The sequence below is a fragment of the Drosophila albomicans genome, chromosome 3 (assembly GCF_009650485.2).
Source record: "Drosophila albomicans strain 15112-1751.03 chromosome 3, ASM965048v2, whole genome shotgun sequence".
Classification (NCBI taxonomy): domain Eukaryota; kingdom Metazoa; phylum Arthropoda; class Insecta; order Diptera; family Drosophilidae; genus Drosophila; species Drosophila albomicans.
The window spans coordinates 36,339,351-36,360,836 of NC_047629.2; the positions used below are offsets into that span (position 1 = coordinate 36,339,351).

The 21,486-nt window shown below is 34.3% G+C and overlaps 1 protein-coding gene across 5 annotated transcripts in view; it reads left to right on the forward strand.

Annotated features, from left to right (window-relative positions):
* The window catches only part of LOC117569548 (myb-like protein AA), a 31,252-nt gene that overhangs the window by 1,871 nt on the left and 7,895 nt on the right, over window positions 1-21,486 (forward strand). For 2 of the 5 annotated variants that reach the window (XM_052005861.1, XM_052005860.1), the window contains 3 exons: window positions 1,254-1,747; window positions 3,547-4,619; window positions 19,283-19,499. In XM_052005861.1, the coding sequence (XP_051861821.1) occupies window positions 1,440-1,747; window positions 3,547-4,564 (1,326 nt within the window). In that variant the 5' untranslated portion in view covers window positions 1,254-1,439 and the 3' untranslated portion in view covers window positions 4,565-4,619; window positions 19,283-19,499. Of the gene's footprint in view, window positions 1-1,253; window positions 1,748-2,656; window positions 2,743-3,546; window positions 4,620-19,282; window positions 19,500-21,486 lie in introns of those variants that run through there. The other 3 variants (XM_052005862.1, XM_052005863.1, XM_052005864.1) reach the window with 2 other exon arrangements.

The window sequence follows — 21,486 nt, forward strand, 5'->3', positions numbered from 1 at the left end:
CTGACTTTAAATTCTGGAATTCTAAGAAATACTTGCCCCTATACCAACAGAATTGCTAAATATATATCTACACACATTAACAAAATTTAGTTGTTGTTGCTTATTTCAACCTTTTCCACTACTCTTAATAACAAAAGCTTGAAAGTTGCTGTTGCGATTCGTAAAAAGTATAAAAATATACCTATATATAAATATATATACATATTCTTATATATTTGCACTTTTTTCATTGCTTATACTTGACCACAATGCTTGTGTTCTCAGAATACTCAGTAGCCAAGGCGGTGAAATTGTTTATTTTATACGATTTGTTTGGCTAACTATAAGTGTGCGAAGTACTTTCTTATATACAATCATATACAATCATTTCAGTTTGTGCGAAGCGAATGTGATATTGTTTTCGCTTCTTTGGCTTTTCACCTGAATTAAATAATGGCCCAATGAGTGGGTGGGATCATAAAACAATATATATAAATGGAATACACCTTTTGCGCAAGGGGAAATGTTTTTTATTTTGCAAAATGAAAGAGATGGAAATAATTTGAGATCTTCAATGCGAGAAACCTATTAAATTTGTTTAGAGTAGCATTTTCTTTTAACTTTTTTAAAATTGAACAAGTTTTGATAACAAAACAAGACTTTAGAATATTTTGATAACAAAAAAATATATCAAACATTTTTTTTATGTTTAAAGTTTTTACTATCTGCTTATCTATCATTTTCTTAAAGTCAGATAAATAAATAATTGATACTAGAAGAAATGGTCATGAAAAATATTTGCAATTTCCTAATTTAATGATATCTGAGATACAATGAATTCATTTGATCAAATTGCACTTTATACCCTGGACTTAAATATTATATTAAGCTACTAACAAATAATAAATAATGAATTAATTGTATAAAATATGTATATATATTTTGTTTATCGTAGTTTTTTACTTATATCTTTTAATATTTATTTTTATTTAATCTTGAAATATTTTATATTTATTCATATTTTCATTGACCTCCTCAATACTTTGTTACCCACTCCATTCGTTGCCAATTTTCTTACCCCTAACTGTTGCCCCTACCCAAGCATAGGCGCAGCATATTCAGTTCGTTGAACTTGCGGCCAGAAACAAAAGACTAAAATGCCTCACTCCCCAACTTAAGAAATACTTGAAATGTTGCATACTTTTCGGCTTGTTGACCATTGAAACGGGGCAACAAATAATATTAACGATTTTCTCACTTCACTTCTCGCTCAGCATCCGAAACGGGACAACACACACACACGCACACAAACGCACACCATCACACTCACACATGCGCAGTGTGGGCTTTGGTAGTGGTAGCAAAAGAGGGCCCAACAATAACAAACACAGCAAAGAGCGTGTTAAGAGAGCGTGCGTTAAAAGAGAGAACGAGGGAGAGTTGCAATTGACATTTTGGCCATGGCTTTCTCACGTCACAACATCGAAAAGCGCCGACTCATCGAGCTAGTGCGCCTTAATCCCATTCTTTGGGACTGTCGACTGCCCCACTACAAACGCTCCGATAAGAAAAAAGCTCTCAAATGGAACGAACTCGGTCGCATGTTCAACGTCAACGGGGAGCGGGTGCAACGCACCTTCACCTCACTTCGCGAGATCTTTCGCCGCGAACTCAACCACGAGAAGATGCTGGGCACATCGCGCTTCAAGTCCAAGTGGGAATACTACGATGCCATGGCATTCCTCAAGGAGGTCATCAGGGAGCGCAAGTGAGTAGAAATTAAAGCTTTTAGTGTAACATATTATTGACAATCTAAAATGTATGTTAAATTAATAGAATACACAGCTTTCATTCATTAAATTTAATTACATTAATATTATTTGAAGGATTTCTGATTATTTAAGGTAGTTCATTGTGTTTGCCGTCAAATAACTGCTTTTATCAAATAATAATGAGCTATTTTTATTTAACTATCTTGATTATTCAAGAGCTTTGTCGTTTTTCAAAGCCTTAAAAGCACACAAAAGCTACTAAAAGATGTTCTTAAAATGTGTAAGCTGGCAAAAGCGTAACTTACAAAGTTTAAGAGTTGAGAGCAAACTTATAAAAGCTTTATACACAAACAATTTTATTTAACAATCGGCTTAATAAATTTGTTTTCATTAGCTAAGCTGTCGAGATAATTTAAAACAAATAAACTAAATATTAAAAACTTAAACTGCTTATGAAACTTCCTTAAAAATTATAAGACATAATAAATACTACTGAAAGAGGTAGATTTGAAATCTATTTAAGAGCAAAGCAAAAGTAAACAAATTTAAAACTATCATAATATAAATAATAAGAAAATGCTAATACAAAATCTCCATCATTGAAGGAGCTTATGATTTGGCTAGCAAATGGAGTATTACTTTGAAAGCTCATTAAAGCTTTCAATCTTTGTAAAAAAGCATCAATGGAAAAGATTTCACATTATCATAACCTAAAATCATAAGGCATTTCTCATATATGTCAAAGTGAAACGAATAAACATATTTCGGAATCTTTTACTTAATAATCTAAATATATAAGCTTGTCAGTAATGAATAACAGTAAGTAGGCTGTGAGCGTAACGTATCATACATTTATGTACGATATTATGAATTTATACATTTATCTACAGCACTGCCGCGAGCAAGAAGAATTCGAAATATTCTACTTAGGTGAAGACCTACATATGTACTAAAATACAGAAATAATAATGAGTGAAATAATAAAAAACAAGTAAGAAAGTTACAGTCGAGTGTACTCGACTGTGAGATACCCGCTACCCAATTTGATTAAAAGCAATATATTTTGCGGTATTATTCTCAAAATATACCGAATATACTACAAATATACTAAAAAATACTAAGAATATACCAAATGGTATATTTGGTATATTGATATAGTACCGCATTCAAAATATACCATAGACGGCACAATATACCAGATTGTCAGCCAAAGCAACTAAGACCCCTAGTAAGTAGGCGTTTTTGCCCATACAAAAGTATTTCTTTAATAACTTCGACAATTATTATCTGATCGCAACCAAATTTTCAGGAATCATAAATACTATAGTTATTATTGTATATACCAAAATTCGCAATTCTAGCTTTACAATTACGCTTGTTATTCGATTTATTTGATTTACGGGGGCGGAAGTGGGCGTGGCAAAAATTTGAAACAAACTTGATCTGCGTGCAAACATAACAAATGCTGTCGAAAAAAAAATTATAGCTCTATCTCTTATAGTCTCTGAGATCTAGGTGTTCATACGGACGGACGGACAGACACACAGACGGACAGACGGACATGGCTAGATCGTCTCGGCTGTTGACGCTGATCAAGAATATATATACTTTATAGGGTCGGAGATGCCTCTTTCTACCTGTTACATACATTTCCTGCGGGCACAAAGTTATAATACCCTTCTACCCTATGGGTAGCGGGTATAAAAACACAATCTGCTTGTTTATTGTCATAAGGACGGAACAAAGTTCGCCGGGTCAACTAGTGAATTAATAAAAACTGCATTATTCTTTACAGATCTCGTGAGCGCATCAAGCACAGCTCTGTCGAAGGTTCCTCAGGTAACCACAACAACAACAACAACAGTGGCAACAACAACAATACAAACAATAACAACTCGAACAACAGCAACAACAACAATAGCGTGGGACACGATGAGTATCAATATTTTGCGCCCAGCGATCCGAATAATCCCAACAATCAGGCCAAGAAAGCGACGAGTATTGTGGCCAACATTCAAGCTGCGCCAATTCTGCCAAACATCAGCCAGTTGCCGGTGGCGTTGCAGCAACAGGCGCAGCATCTGCAGGCGTTGCAACTGCAACCAGATGTGACGCTGACATCGTTGAGTGTGTTGCAAAGGACGACGCCACCAACAACAGCAGCAGCAGCAGCAGTAGTTGCCACAACTGTGGCGCCACCAACGACAGCGACGCCAATGATAACAGCTGCAGCAACAACGCCGCCTGGCCACGTGCAACTTTGCAGCAGCTCGAGATCTTGCAGCAGTTCTCCCTCCATTTATATCAAGGACGAGCCCGAATCGCAGGACGAATCGGGACGCAAATCACAGCAAAAGTTGGCAACAATACGACCACAAACGAAGCAGCAACTCAAAGCGCGTCTGCAGGTGGCAAAAGTCGGTGGCACAACGCCGTTGTATGCCACACCGCCGCCGCATTTGATTATCAACACCAACAACGAACTGATCGATGTGGATGCTGGCGATTGCATCGATGATGAGGACGATGATCTCGAGTACGAGGATGATGATGATCTAGATGATGATGATCGTGCTGCTCCCTGTCCGCCCATTGTCGATGTGGACATGATGGGTGCCGGGGGTCGCCTCTCGCCTGGCAGCAGCAGCTTCACAGCAGCGGGCGTCATTGGCACGCCACGACATCAGCCGAGTCCAAGGGAGATGCTCTACATTAAGTTCGGCGACTTTTTGGCCGCACGACTGAATACTCTGCATGAGACGGCGGCCAACGAACTGATGAATAAGATTCTGCTGCTGATAGCTGAGAAGTAAACTAAAGCTGTTGCGTGCTCTTCAAGCAGCGGAAGCCGAGGGATCTAATCCACAGGTAAGCTAGCTAGCAAATTTTATAAATTACGTATACGAGGGGTTGACAAAAGTTCGATAAATTTAGCGGAAGAGCAAATCGAAATAATGTTGTTCGCATTTATTTTTAGTCTATTTTTCAATGCATGTCTTTGATTTATAAATCAGCATTTCAAAAAATTCTTTAAAATCACGCAATTGAAGAATTCCAAGTACGACATTAATTGATTGAACTTTATCGTGCCTGCTATTAAACACCTTTCATCTCGTATGCAGGCTAAGCAACTGTTTAATAACTTTTAACGGTTTTTAGTAGAGTATTTTATCTTGATATTTATATTGTATTTCTTACAATTCAGATTAGAATTAGATTATATTAAAATTAAATTTATAGTACTAGAGCACTTTCCATCAGGGTTTTTCTTGTTAATCAAGTTGTCAAATTTAACATTATCAACATTATTTATTACTTTATGCATATAGATATATCTAAATTATTATTTTTTTTAGATATTTAGGGAGTAACTTTAGATGGACAAGCGTACAGAAATTATTGTAATTAAGAGCAGAACCTCAACTAAACTAGTTTTTTGTAATATAAAAAGGATTTCAAAGCAAATGGAGCAAATTAGTTTTTCCAAAATTGTTCATTAACTAAAATGACAAAATTGTTTACCAATAATCTCCTTTAATCATTTATACTTTTTACATTTTATCCCAAGTCTGTTGAAATTTTTGGGAAATCCCTTTACAAGTTGCCTCCGTTGTCGCCTTCTCCTTCTCGTTTGTTTGCTTGCAACATTCTTTGTGACCAACATTTGGTGATGTTTGGCACAGAAAACTTGTGGAACTAGTTGAGTTCCACAAAATTTATTAGTTTGACCAATTTGTGTGGTCGCCACTTGAAAATGTGGCAACTTGCAACAATATATTTAAATTTATATATGTATGGCTCTAGGAGAACCATAAAAAAGTTTTAATTTCCATACGCTGAAGTGGCCCAGACACACACACACACACACACACATATATAGATACAGACAGAACACAAAAGGAGACATGAGAGTGCAACATATCCGACTAAACAAAGCGTTGCAAGTTGGCGAAAATTCGAAAGCATTTCACGCATAAATAAAATACCCAAAGCAAAGCGAAGCAAAGCCTTGCTATGCGATGCTATGCAACATGCCAAGTGAGCACACCCAACATCATCACAAAACGGACAATGACCGAGACAAAGTAACAACAAATAGAAAGAGAGGGATGTAGAGAGGCGAGTGAGACAGAGTTAGTGAGCAATGGGAATCAGAAATTGGCACAAAAAACACGAACCAATAAATTTCACATATTGCACTTAACTCGAGGCAACGATTTCAATATGGAGTTGGCCAATTTCGAAAAGTAACTATAGAAAAGCTAAACTTGGAATATTTGGAATGTACACTTGAAGATATTTACATTTGGCTTACTTCCAATAATATAAATAGTCTGATAATAAAATTTCGATAATTATTCCAATTTCAATAACACTTTATGAGAATAATAGCGAAAGAAATTTTTGTTGTATACTACAAAAAAGGGAGTTCAGACTAAATTAGTCTTTTCCACTTAAGCAGATTAATTTAATGTAATGAATATAATAAGAAATTTCTAAACGATAATATAAATTTCATATGTAAGAGACTGTATTTGTACCATTTGAGATTTTTACATTAAAAAATTAATGATAACAAGAAACTTTAACTTTAATATAAAGTTCAAAATTTTTACTCAGTATTTAATTTAATCTATAAAAATAGGAAATAGTAGTTCCAAATTTTTATTCAGTATTTAATTTAATCTATAAAAATAGTAAAACGCTTTCCTTTTAGTCCATTTAAGGAAAGAGAGTGCATTTTGAATTAAAAATTTAGTTGAAAAAGTTATTGAATAAAAAACATACAATGTTGGATTTTCTCATTAAAAACTTATTGATAACAATGAACTTTAAGCTTAATCAAAAGCTCAAAATTTAACTGTGGATATAATTTAATTCATAAAAACAGAAAAAACTTTCCTTAAAAGCATTTAAAGCTCTTAAAAAAAATTAAAATTAAAATTATTTCCAACCGATGCATTATGGTCCAGCGGACCACTTTTCTTGATGGAAAACCAAATCGCGATACCTGAAATTAATATAAATTTATAATTTAAAGTTTAACTTTTTATAATACTCTGGAGGTAATTTTTAAACAAATTAATTTAATGAAAGCCATTGTATTTATTATTAGTGTGTTGATTGATTAATTTGCAATGGTATTTTTAAAGTGTAAGGTTGGTTCATTTCTTGAACTCTAGAAAATCTCTTAGCTAGGGAAAACTTTGTAGAAGGCAATTTCTTAACTGACCGATGTTTATGCCCTTCTAAGAGTTGGCTGACTGCGCCTCTAGTCCTAAATCGTGTGACTTCACACTACACACACACATGGCTACTCAACTGAGAAGAGTGTGTGTGTGCTTCGATGTGTGTGTGTGTATTTACGATTTTGTAATATTTATGCAGAAACGCTTCTGCGTTGTTTGCGTGAATGTGTGAGTAAGTGTGCCCTTTACTTTAGTTGCCACTGCGGCTTTGCCGTCAACTCTTCGCGTCTCGCACATTTCTTCTTCTAGTGTCATCTCCCTCACTCTCTCTCTCTCTCTCTCTCTCTCTCTCTCTTTGGCGCTCAGTCTTCGCTATCTGGTATCTATGGCAACAGCTTTACGAGCTCAGCCTCAATTCAGCTCAGTAGCCAACGCAGTGGGTGGCTTCTCTCTCAGTGTGTGTATGTGCGTATGTGTGTGTGAGTGTGAGTGTGTGTGGCATTTTATGGATAGTTACAGCAAGTTTGTTGGCACTTACAACATTATAAATTTGCCATAAATTATCGTTATATGAAACGCAGCGCGACGCTGATAGGGCAAACAGCAGCACAACTTTGATTCAAAAATCTCCAAAATGCAACAAAAAAGATCCCCGCTCCCCTTCCCACATTCCACCATGAAAAAAGTTGTGTTGCCTTAACGAGCATATAAAAAACATCAAAAGATTGGGAAGCTGGGGAAAAGGCAATCGATTGAAAGGACAATAAGGGGTTTTTACAACCAACAATATAAGAGCAAATTAAAGATCTTTATATTGTTGGATTTACATTTATTATCATTTAAATAAATCAACATTTTTAATTACATTATTTTATAATCTTAAAATAAATCAATCCTAGCATAAAGACTTTTCGTGAAATATTGTACATAACATTTCAAACTTATTCGGATTAAATATGTGCAAATAGTTTTTTTGAAACTTATCATCATAATAAGAGAATAATAATAAGAGAATCTTTTATTTTTCCTTCTCTATTATTCTCTGTACTTGCTTTGCTCTTTATTCCGATATTTCTTCCATTAAAGAGTGATCTTTAAATGTCCCATAAAACTCATTTAATACTGCAAAATGTTGGTTTTTTTAGATTCTTTGCTTTTGCTTGTAGTATGTGCTATATGCTTTGCTTTTTAAAAACTTCCTCTAACATATTATCGATTTCGAATTTCAAAAAGTCACTTGCATAAATTTAACACTTCCTTTTACACACTCGCACACACAGATTTTTCTTGTAAGGCTTTTTCCCTACTTATTTTGCTGTTTTGAAACTAACCCCAAAGGAAGCAAGCAGTGCGATCTGTATAATAAAAAACTTAAATCACAGTTGGTTACAATGTCTGAGGCGTTGGCTAAACTGCGACTCTATAAATACGACTATACGACCCATACATAGCTATAGTTGTAGTTGGAGGACGAGGCAAGTTTCGTGAATAGCGCCCAAGTTAGGAAATTGTTGCATAGCCCGCGGCGTTTAGCCCTTTTGCACATAAAATTGCATATGCAAGTTAATGTTTACAATAGTCGTAAAAGTTGAATGGATTTTGACTGAAGCTGATGCTCGTCTTCTGCTATGCTAAAAAAACTGTATTTGTGGCTGCTTCTGACACGTTCTACTCCCACTTCGGCGGCACAACTTTTTAGCCATAATAAAAACGCATTTATTTGATTAATATGTTGCCCTTTTTTCGGTTTATAAAACCCTTCATTTTCATTTTCATTTTCGTTTGTTTTGTCTATGTTTTGCATGTTCCCAAAATGCCGTAAAATGTTTTAAAATATTTGAAAACTTTGCGATTTTTATCGGCATTTTGCTATGTTTGCCTTTTGTTTTTCTCCCGCTATTGACTTTTGCACTTTGCATTTTGCTCCTTTTTTTCGCTTGTTGATTTTTAGATTTTTCAATTGATTTTCACTAACTTTTCCATATATTTGCAATTTACTTTGCTTGCGTGTGTGTGTGAGTGTGTGTTTGCCAATATTTGATGGCTAAAGATCAACATTGGGGGACTGGCGTTTTGTGGATTTCTGTATTTTGATAAGGTTTCGAGCATGGGATTAATTTTATATTTTAAAGCTTGATTACTTTTTATATGGAATTTCAGTTCACTTTTCCATTTTTATCTTTTTTTCTTTTTCTGAAGTCCGTATTAAAGGTTGAAACTAAGTAATAAGAAATCATTTTTTTTAAGACCGAAATAAAGAAAAGAATAAATAAGAAAGCTAGAGTATATATATTTATACAAAATTTAATATGTATACTTTATCTTAGCATATTTTAGTATACATATGCTATATTATTACACCAAATACATACTTTATCCTGATTCATTTTGGTATATCTATGTTATTTTTCGGGAATTTTTTATTTTTAAATTAACCAACTTCTTATATGGAATTAGAATTTACCTTTTCAACTTTATTCTATTATTTAATTTGAAATAAAATGAAAAATCATTATTTATTCATAATTAAATGGTAACCGAAAAACATGATTTAAAAGGTTAGAGAGCTACAGTATATTTTTATACCAAATGTACTTTAGTTTCATATTTTTCAGTATATTTGAGGTATATTTATGTGATGTTTTCCCATTTTTAGTCTTCTAACAGTTTTGTTAGTTTTTTGTTCACGTATAATAAAACCGATTTTAAAGCTTACGTATTTTAAAGATTACATAGTTTCGATAATAGCATAAATTTAAATAAATGTCGAAGTCAACAAATCAAGCTAGTTGTAAAAGCATTTGCAGTTTGCCAGTGGTTTCACATGTACGAATAATTGTCAAGTTGAACTCACAAATTGTGGAGCTAGGAAGTAACATCTGTTGTTGCAGATGTTGCTTGACTTTTGACATGCATTTAGAAGATGTCAATCAGTTTTATGCTAATCGGTTGACAAACAAAATACGTTCGCATGCAACAGCCAGAGGGGGAGAGAGAGAGGTGAAAGTACTCTGTGCAACATACAAAGTACTTGGCAGGAATTATTCAAGAATAAATGTAGTTGGAAGTTATAGGATTTGATTATTGAATGGATGCAACAAGCAATCAAATGCAACTGCAAATGGCTATCAGCATAATTATAATAACAAAAACCCGAATGTGTTGCATGTTGTGGTCAATTGCCACAAACTGAGGTTGTTTTTGTTGCTATGGCAACTGGAATGAAAGAGCCAACTAATTTGAATAGAAACATAAGCTAGATTGGGAAGTCTACTGCACACACATTTACAAATAAGGTATCCGATTGCAGGCTGAGTACACAAAAGCTTGTGAATATATTGGCTGGTCTTTATATGCCGTTATATAGATATTGTATGCATGTCGGATATAGGCAGAGTGGAGTCAGTTCTAGACGCTATTGCATTTTTAATGAGCTGAAGGCGCCTTCGAATTCTGCTCCACTTCCGCTGTGTCTCTCTCTGCTTGATGAGTGGCAAATGCTTCCTGCGTCTTTGGGGCAAATTTGACAGCATACGTAAAGCAGTCGCTGCTATCAGGTTAATTTGAGACGCAGCCATTGGGAAAAGGCAACGGAAAGGCAGCGGAAGCGCACACACATACACATAGAAAGGGTGAGGAGAGGGAGGGAAGGAAGAACACACATAGTATTCGCTGTGGCAACGTTGTCGTCGTCTCCTTCAACTTCAACTCAGCATTAATGGCCGCAGGACATGTCAAAAGAATTGATGACGTGCAGCGTCTTCGACGTGCGCTGCAATCATAAAACTGGCAACAGTCCCTCTCTCTTCTCCCTCCTTCCCACTTCTTCCCCCTCTTTTCCTGCCTCTCTTTTCCTACTCAAACCCCAAGAAGTCGAATGCCAATAAAATCGCTTTAGAAATGGATTGTCAGCTGCTTTGCCAGCGATTAATTTGACTTACCAAAATTGCAGTGACATCAGCTGAAATCTCAACTAACTGCAAGAAATCACAACTCAGCGTTAAATATATTTCAAATATGGTAAAGCAACAGCAGTTTAACTTTTATGACCTTCAATTGCAAAACATTTTTCTCACTTATTATTAAAATTTTACATATATTGTAAGGCAGAAAAGCAACTGTCTTTATAATGTTTTAAAATCAAGAAATTGTTGTCACATACTTAAAATATTTCATTTTTTAATAGAATTAAAAAAAATAGTATAGTGTTATTGAAGACCTAAGCTGTACTTTTTAATTAATTGTAGATTTAGTTTATTACTGAAAATAGTTGCTTACTAAAAAAAAATTAAAGCTTAAAGCTTAATAATAAAAATAGTTACAAAAACATTAAGTGAAGAATTAATTGCAGTCCCTTAAATCATATTTTATTAAATAGTCTTATAAGTAAGCTTCAATTATTACATATTTCAGAAAACTTCTCTGAAAGCACATAACAGCTAACTTTATTGTGAAACAAAAACTATGTAGGAAATGAACATATAGAGGTCAGAAGATTCTAATAAGAATCGAAAAATTTGGCTGCCATTTTCGATATTTTAACTTTCCACCCCATTAATTATAAGTTAGTTTCCCATTTCGACTGGTGTCATTGCAGCACTTTGGCCATCGGCTCCATTGGCTGACGCGTGCTGAATATATTGCACATCAATCGGGCGTAAAAATGACGCCAGCTGGCGCCATTTTGTTATGCAATGGCCGAGCACTAAAAATGGCGCCTTAGTCTGCCTCTCACCCTTTGCATTTCTTTTGACTTTTTCATCGCAGTTTTCCTTCCTTTTTTTGCTGTAAAACAAATAATTGCAAAATTTATTGCTGCACATTTTATGGAAGTTTACCTTTTGGATGTGCTCATAACTTTGACGCAAAAAAAAAAAGGAAAACGAAATATATTCTAAAGTCAACACGAGTGCTTGAGAATTTTCTGTAAATTTTCATAAATTAATAATTTTGATTGCCGCTGCCGTCAAGCGGCCTGACAACTCTACGCAAAAGTTGTTTAAGTTATTCATTAAAATTATCATCATTAGCTCATGGGGCAAAGAGAGAGATAGAGAGTGCCGAAAAAACTCTCACTCACAGTTTTTACTTTGACTTCCTTTCACAATCAGCGTTAAGCATTTCAATCAAAAATATCAAGAGAGCTTCTTTTGGGGCCTTTATCGTAGGCTTAGCAAAGTGCAGTTGCTTATTAATTAAAAGTTGTTGTATGTTCAAGGACTTTTGCTAGTTTTCGAGAGCAACTTTTGAAAATAGTTGAGGAATGAGCGTTAGCTGAAAGGAACTTGATATGTGATTACAAAGACAACTCCAAAGGCAGCTATGAAATGAAGATTAGTACTCGTATCTACAACTTAACAAATTTCTCCTTAAGAGTTAGCTACGAAAGTATCTCTAAGATAGCGAAGTATCTGTGGCTTCTAAAAGCATTTGTCAGGCATAAAATTACGGTTAAACGAATATGTATACATTTTTGTGCTGATTTTGAAATAAAGTACTTATAAATATTACATCAAGAGCTGTAAGTGCAGAAATATTCTGAGGGATATGAGATAGAATAAGAATTAATTGTAACAGTACCTTCACAGTAGTAAATTAATAAGATAAAGATAATTTTAGTTACTAATAATTTATAAAGATGTTATAATAATGGGTGTAAAATTTCTACATAAGGTTTTTACATCCGATTCGCTTTTTCTATATTTGTTTCATATGTTTTTGTTAAAGAAATTGTACTAAAAGATTGAATACGAAGCTACCTTTAAGATAGTAATGTATCGGGTTTCTTCAAAAGCATTTATCAAGCATCTGAATATATTTTTATTTATTTATAAACAAGTAAGAAAGCAACATTCGAGTGTGCTCGACTTTGAGATACCTCCTTCTGGCGGCACAAAGTTTTAACACTCTATGGGTAGTGTGTATAATAATATACGTATTTTTGATAATAAGTGGCTTATTAATTTAATGTAATATTAATTAAAATGGTTAAAAAATCTTAAGAATATATAAAGAATATTCTACAGTCCAACTGCCTTTTAATATATTTTCTTCTCAGTGCTAATTTTGTGCCCATATTTAAATTGTTGGGCAAATAAATGCCAGTTTTATTACTTTCGAGTGTGTGAGACAACAAACTATTCACACATACGGACGAAGGACACATACATACGTATATATAGCGACACATGAATGATAATTGAGTGTACACAAATCGTTGATAATATTTTTGGGAGGTGGAGGAGGCAGAGAGAGAGAGAGAGAGAGAGAGAGAGAGAGAGAGAGAGAGAGAGAGAGAGAGATGCTATTAATGGCATAGTCGGTATTTGGTATTTTGGTATTTGGCAAGCGGAGCACCACAGAAATTGATTGCCGTAAAAGCCAAAAAGCAAGGCAAATAATATTTGTTGCTATTCTGCGGCGAGTTGCAAACGACAACCGAAAATGAAACGAATTGCAATGCGAACAGAAATGAATTGTATGGAAAATGAATTCGAAATGTAAGTAGACACAACATTTATAAATTGGCAATTTCAATTCACGAGAAACTGCAACTACTATACTTCTGCTTCGATTCAAAGCTTGTCATTCACGACGATGACGACGACGATACACAATTAATTACCGGCTAAAATGTGCGGCCAATTGTAAAATAAAATGCCAGACTAATTACATTAACCGTTTGGACAAATTCGCAGCTTGGCGTCTGCAGCGCCACTTGAGGCAAATTCTTGCAACGAAGTCAACAACTGCGGCGCCTTCGGATATGCAACAGTTGAGAGTGTTGAGAGAGGGTAGAGGGAAATGAAGTTGAAGCAGGCAAAAGGCCTGGGCACTGTTTATGCATTTCCCTAATGAAATGCAAAGAAAAACCCAGCACTGAAAAAGCGGCTTAAAAATTCCCCAAAAGCAGGTTACAAAATATGAAAATCGCCTCCGCCCCATCGACAAAAACAAAACAAAACAAAACAATTACAAGTGCTTTTTGCCTGGGCAAAAACGTTGACGTTGAGTGGTAATTAAATATTTATTTTCTCCCTTAGCTATTTGCTTTGATTAATAGCTAAAAAGCCAAGTTAAACCCTTCCTCAACACACAGCAAAAAAAGCATCCACAAAATTTTAGCAGCGTTTTGCATTTTGTTTATTTTGAATATATTACAAATTTACACAATTTTTGGCAATTTGTTTATCTTTTGTTTTCCTTATTGTGTTTGACTTGTGCATTAAATGGCCGAATATTTAGTTTACATTCATTTCGTTAATGTATTTCTAAGCATTGATTTCAATTGGGGGAAAATAAAAGGAGGAATACGGAAAAATGTATGAGGAATTTAAAGCTGTTCAGGCAAATCTTTTTTTGGACTATTTAAATAAATTGGTTTTGCTCAGCTCATTGTCTGTTGCAGTTGTAGATAATGTTACTTAAATCTATTTCCTTGTTATTGTGAAAAGAGTTTTGCAATTTTCTCAGACATGTATTGCATATTTGTTTGTTTTATAAACTTTAATTTGCTTTTATTTTTTTATGAAGAAAAAACTGCAATATAAAGAAAACTATTTTAGGCTTTTGTTAAATATATTTGTTTAATTGATTATATAGAATATTTGGTATGGATTTTGAGACTTCTGCAATTGATATATTTTTAGTAAAAATCGCCTTAAACAATGACAGAAATAAACAAAAACTCAAAAAAAAATTTTGTAAAACTTTAATTTGCTTTTATACTGATTTGTCATTGAATTTATTTCTCTAATCATGAAATATGTAATATTGTGTAATATAGCTTAATATAGTTTAAGGAAAATTTTGTTATTTGCACAAACATATTTTAGATTTTTTTAAATTTTATAATATTGATTAAATTAATTTATATAATTTATTTTGAGGAGTATTCTTACGTGTGCAGAAAAAGGTTTTGGAATTTGGTTTATCTTCTTTTAAATTAACTTAATTGATTTAATATTGGTATTGATGTAGTTTCTGCCGGTCATATATTTCTCTGTAAAATTAAATTTTAAAATAACAAAAATAGCTGCAAATTTATTTACGTTGAATTTAAAATTAGTGTTGCACATATATAAAGTACTACTTGAAGGCGCCGTTGAGCAACAAAACACGTCTGGCTAAATGGGTTTAAAATACTCGCACATGCAAAACAAGGCTGTCGAGAGGCAAGAAGGGCTATGCAGGAGGGGGTGAGGTAGTCAACCCTTGTGTGTGGAACATGCACCACATCATTATGGGACCACAGGGAGCAAGTGACTCCGACTGAGTGCGTAGGAAATGTCGCCACAACGTCGTCGTCGGCGAAGTTGTTGCTATTGCACCGAAGCATCATTAAGTCAATTTTGTGCGGCGGGCGGAAGAAGCAGACGAAGGAGGAGGCAAGGGAAGTTGGGGGGATGCTAAAGCGCAGCTTAATGTGCAGCAAGGGAGCTGTCGCCTAGTTGGGGAGTCATTGGGACAATGGTCAGCATGGACACAGCAATTATCCAAAATGCCAACACACCAGACACACACACACAGTCAAAAGCCAAAAAAAATATATTAGAGGGAGTGATAGAGATAAAGTAAGAGGGGAAGGAGCGACAGAGAGTGAGAGGCAGTGCAATTGAGTGAAAGGGAGAATATTTGGGCAGGAGACAGGAGATTGCGCTTTTGCGGTTGTGTTAAGTTGATTTCCGGCACGTCTAACGCAAAATCGACCCCCCCTTGACCCTTTCGTCCTCTGCCCAAAATGCCATGCCACAAGTTGCCGCACAAGTTCAAGATGCACAGCGCCAATTATGCCAGCCGTCATCGTCATCGTCGACATCGTCGCTGCCCTCGCTGTTGCTGTCGCTGGTCAACGTTACATTCATAAACAGACGCAGGACCATCATCAGCGTAGGTGTCTGACACGCCCCCATCGTTGCAGCTGTCAAGTGCACAACTGGACCTCTAACCACCTCTTCATAGTGGTGCAAGAGCTATTAAAATGCGGTTCAAATTTATAGAATAGAGTTTTTTGAGAATCCCTAGCGGAAAAAGTTCATATCTAGTGTAATCTAATTTCATAAAAGAAAACAAAAGGATCACACCAAATTTACTTTCCTTTTTTTTCATAATATTTATTATTTCGTTATTAAAATCTAAAAATCTATTAAAGCTCAATATTTTAAAGGAACGTAGTCTACTTTTATTAATATTAACAAACTTTATAAAGACAACCCTATTAAAGAAAGTAAACAAAGAGTTGAAAATAAATGTTCAGCTCAAGTGAAGTCTAATTTTATAAGTTTAACGTATTCAAAATTTATTTAAAGCAAGTTTGCTTTAAGTAATGTATCATTAAGGAGTTTTAAAAGCAAGTCTTAAATAATCGACATTTTTTTCTTATAGGATTTCATTCATAACTTTTCACTTTTATGGAATATTGTGGGTGTCTGAAAATGTAATCATAAATTTAGAAAATGTACTTAGTCTTACTATATTATTACTTATTTCATTCTATATTATTTTGTAATTATTGATAATTTTATTTTTTTTTATTTGTATTTATATTATTATATTATTATTATTTTATTTATATATAGTTCCTAATGATGTAATTCTGAAATGTAGGTTTAAAGTGTTTATGTATATTTCGACTACATATAAAAGTCATTCACAATAGCACTCGCCACACTGTGCGCTGCTATCTATGTCTGGTTAAGCCAACGCCAAGTTCTCAGCCTACTGAGGTGAGCTGTAAATTATACGGCTTTGCGTTTAGCCTCCGTAACCTCGAAGTTGCCCAGGCTTCGGCACCCAGCACCGACTCCGTCATCATCGCCATCTCCATCTCCATTCCCAGTTTAACTCCTGTTACTGTGGGTGGCATGAAGATAGCAGATGAGATGAGTGGGAGGCGTTGGGTGCATGCACCATTTGCCTGCAACGCAGTTTGATGTTTTGTGGTTGTGTTGATGCTGTTGACGTTGTCAACGTTGTCTATGGGCCTATGACAACAGCTCTAACATGCTCTCGTACTCTCGTAGTTTGCCTTAAACCATCGACCATCGACAATTTTCGGGGGTGCATTTCGACTTTAATATTTAAAGTGTGCTTTTAGGCGCGTTAAGAGTTTTGCCATTATCCCAGCCACTTGGGCCATTGTCTCGTTGCGGTGCGTTGCCAATTAATGAAAGAACAGCGCAACGATAAGGGTTGCACTTGAGATTGAGATAGAGATTGAGAGAAGAACTCTCTATACAAATTCAAACATAATGGAAGAAGGAGTATTTAGATAAAAGTCCCTGTCTGAGTATATGAATAACTCAATTATCTGGTCGCCATTGGACACAGTGAGTTAGATATACATATATACTATATATGCAACTCTCGATTGTGTCAATTGCTGACACCTGCATATTTTCTATTTTCCCTTTTTGTTTTTTACATGAAGTTTTGTTGTGGTTGACCTCCTGCCAAGGACTCGGGCGGGATTCATTTGAATAAACCACTTGCGAGACACGCTCCACGTTGTTTCAGCTGAGGTGCAAAAGCAATTGAAGCACACACACACACAGAGGGAAAAACTTTCACACTCGCCCCACGAATGTTGGCATGACTGCCTTAACCTTTATTTTGATTAGCTGCAGCTGCAGCTGCAGTTGAAGCTGAAGCCAGAGTCGAAGCTGAAGCTGCTGCAGTTGCCATCTCGAGGAAAACCCAGCCAGTTATCCAGTCAGCTAACCGCAACGCCGTTGGAGCCACTGTCATTTGTTATGTTATTGGTTTGGACATTTTGCAAATTGCTTATTTAGCAGTGCGTAAAATCCACAGCATCTCTCTCTCTCTCTCTCTCTCTCTCTCTTACTAGACTAGCGTAGAAAGCGGAGTAAGTGAGATGGTGAATTCTATCTTCTAGCTCTGCTGCATTGGCTTCCCTTCCCTTTTCCCCTCCTTAACTCTCTATGTGACTGGCTGTGGTTTTTTCGTCGAGAGTTTCAGGGACACGCCACACATGTCAAGTGTGTGCTATGTGTAGCTGCTGTTATTCTTTGCTCTCTTCACTTCTGCTCTTAGCGAGCTTGCAATAAAATAATATTGATTTAGTTATTCTATAATAATAAAGCTATTCGACTGATTTAGTCAATACTTAACAGAGATTGAAAAGACTATAATTATAAGTACAATTTTGGAAAGGTAAATATTAAAGATTATTTTATAGTGTCAAATTGTGATATTACAGTAACACTTACAATATCCACATCGTATACCATCTGTAAGTTGCTTACTAACACTAAATTTAGAGTTGCATTTTCAACACACGAAAGTTTTCGTTAATGTATTCAATTTCTCATCACTTTTTCTACTTTTTCCGCAATGCATATTGAGAAAGTAAAAAAAGCTTCTATATTACGATTCCTTTATAAGAAGAAATTTGTTTTCGGTTTTACCATTTGGTATTATTTGGAACTTTCATTTGGAGGTCAAGCTATGTCTCTTTTTATTTTTATATTTATATTTATATTAATAATAATAATATAATATAATATTCATACTTTAAAGCTCAAAACTAAAAATCTGGCATGTAAGCAAAATACCATTTTTAACAAAGGTTTGATTATGTGGTCTTGTTCAGGGTTGTTTTTACCATCTTAAATTATACATAGATAAGTAAAAATCGTCGGCACAGGGTATCACGTAGTTTATACCATTTGACCATAGCGTTGTTACAGCACAATAATATCATTATTCAAGCCCATTTTTAATGAAAGTGCAGTATAAAAAGAGAAGCATTTGTGGAAAAAATTAGGCCTTCGGGTTATTTTGGCAAGTGTTAGAGTGCATCTCTACCAGCTCTGTTCTTTTCACTTTCGAATTTTCACCTCATTCCATAATAATATTTGCTTTTCATTCAGAGCGAATTGTGGTCATGGTTAATTTAGAGTTGAATATGCTTTGTGTACCCTTTGTGCAGTCCAAAGATACGTCGATTTAGGCCAACTTTAGTTGAGGAGTATCTTTCAGTCAAGCCTAACAAAATTCTATTTTTTTTCGTCGATACTAATTGCCTGGATACGTTTTACAGCCATCTCTTTGTGGCCATAAAACTTTTTATGGCTAATATTTTGTGCGAAGGCCTTTTAATTAGACGAATGGCCATTAAAACTGATCTATGGGTTCTTAATTGAGTTTTTCGACTGTGCATAAATTTAATTAAAGCTTTATGACTCTGGTTCGATATTATGCAATCCGATACGATGCGATTTGATCACATTTTTCCTCTAATTACAAGTTTTTTTTTATAGCATTTGCAATAAAGATTTTGAAACCTAATTTTCAATGAATTTTTATTTTTTCTCTTTGCAGTCAACTCCATTAATTGAGTCTGTATTTGTGCCATAGAAGACAAACTATATTATACTATGATTATTTATTAAGTAAAATAAAATATAAATGGATTGTATTTGTAATAAAAAGAATGCAGTTTCCATATTGTAAATAATTATACAAATATTATATTCCAACTCTGACAATACTTGAGTTTAACTGATAAATTCTGCTGCATGGATAAAGTATAAATATAAAAAACAAATATGTTATTTGTGAATAAATCAAGTGTCAAAATTAATTATTATAATAAAAATGTAATAGTTATACTCGCTATGAACATATTTCAAATTTGTTATAATTAAAATTATTTAATTAATAAATCTGTAATGTGCATTTTGTAAACTTATAAGTAATCTGTGTATAGACAAATAAATACAAAGATGGGCCTAAATAGAAACTATAAAATTTCGTCTATCAAATATAAGAAATGTAGTTGGATCGTTTAATAATTTATTTCATCAAATTTTAAGACAGATTATTCGACATATTCTAACAGGAAAAAGCAAATAAACTTCAATTCAATAAAAACAAGTATGAATGTTACTGTTGAGTGTGCTCGATTGTGAAATATACCAAATTATATATCCCAAAAATACTTATACATAACGAAGGCCATATTTGGTATATCGTTGAAGTACTACATTAAAAATATACCATAGTGGTAAAAATATACTAGATTGTTTGCCTCCTTCTGCTTATATATGTTCAGCCGGCATAAAGTTATAATACCCTTCTAACCTGTGAGTAGCGGGTATAACAAGTTGAGATAGCTTTAACATACGAGCAGAAAACTTTATTTTGGAAAGAGGACAAATCAGCGAGTCTGTGACTTCGGTTTTCCCTTGAGAGCAAGAGACAAACACAAACCTTTGGGCGTTGTTGCTGAACTCGAGCAAATAGAAAAAGTTGGCGCAATTTTTAAATTGAAAATAAAAGCTGGCAGGTGGCAGTTGCAAGTTGCCAAGATTATGCGTGGAGTTGCTGCACAAGCTGCAACAACAACTACTATACTAAAATGAAGAGCAACAACAACAACAATTCCGTCGTAATAATCGCTTTAATTACAATTAAAATGAAACTGTAATGACTTTGCTTCTGCTTCTTCAGTTGTTGTTGCTTTTGTGGCTGCTATGAAGATGAATGACTATCCATCCATTGCCACAGAAGGAGGGAGAAGGGTACTTTGGCTACTTTTCCCGCAGGTCGGATAGGCGTTAACTCGGCTTAACGTCCAAAGTCAAAGTCGCGATGCTATTATAATGCTAATGACGTTTAATCGCTCTTAGCCTCTCAAACACATCTCTCTCGCTCTATCTCCTTCGCACTCTCTCTAGCTGTCTCACTCTCTTACATTCGTATATAGACTTTTTGCTTATTCCCATTCATTTGCATAAAGTGGCAACGTTTAGTGGCCTGCTGAACTTTTCTTTTAACCACTTAAGCTTTAAAGAGTTGTCTTCTTTTTTGCACATGCCAATTGTTGCGTTTTATATTTTTATGCAAACTGATTTAAGGTAAACAAATTTATTATATAGTTTGTTTTATTTAATTTTAGTTTCTTTTTTGATAAGTTATATATTTTATTCAAAAAATCTGAAGGCATGCAGGCTTAAAAAATAGAAGAAAATAGGAACATGTTAATTTGGCCAGAATAAGTTAAAACTTTGAAAACTGTTATATATTTTATTAAACCAACATTATTTTATTTATTATTTGTTTAATTCATATAAATTATCATTGCATTAGTTTCACCTTTTTGTCTTACGCTGAGTTTTTGTTGTCATTGAAATGATTTGTTAAAGCTGTAGTAAAGTTTTGGATCAATCATACTGTTATATCATTTATAATAGGGTGTGTTTCCTTGTAGTATTAAGTTTCAGTTTAAGCAAAGATAAATATAAAGATTTAAGGTAACTTTTCTCTTAATAAACAATACATCAAAAAATCTATACTAAATATTATGCAATGTATTTAAAAATTGGAATTATTCTAAAATATCATTAATGATTGGAAATTTTTGGCTTGGGTTAAATTTTAACATTTGTGCAATACTTTTTTATTAAATTTCAAGAATGACCAAACTATAATTATTGTAAAATTGGGATCTTGATTTAAAATTCTGTGTTCTGGCTTTAATTTTGGAACGTTTTCTTCATTTTTCATTCCTGATTTTAGCACGT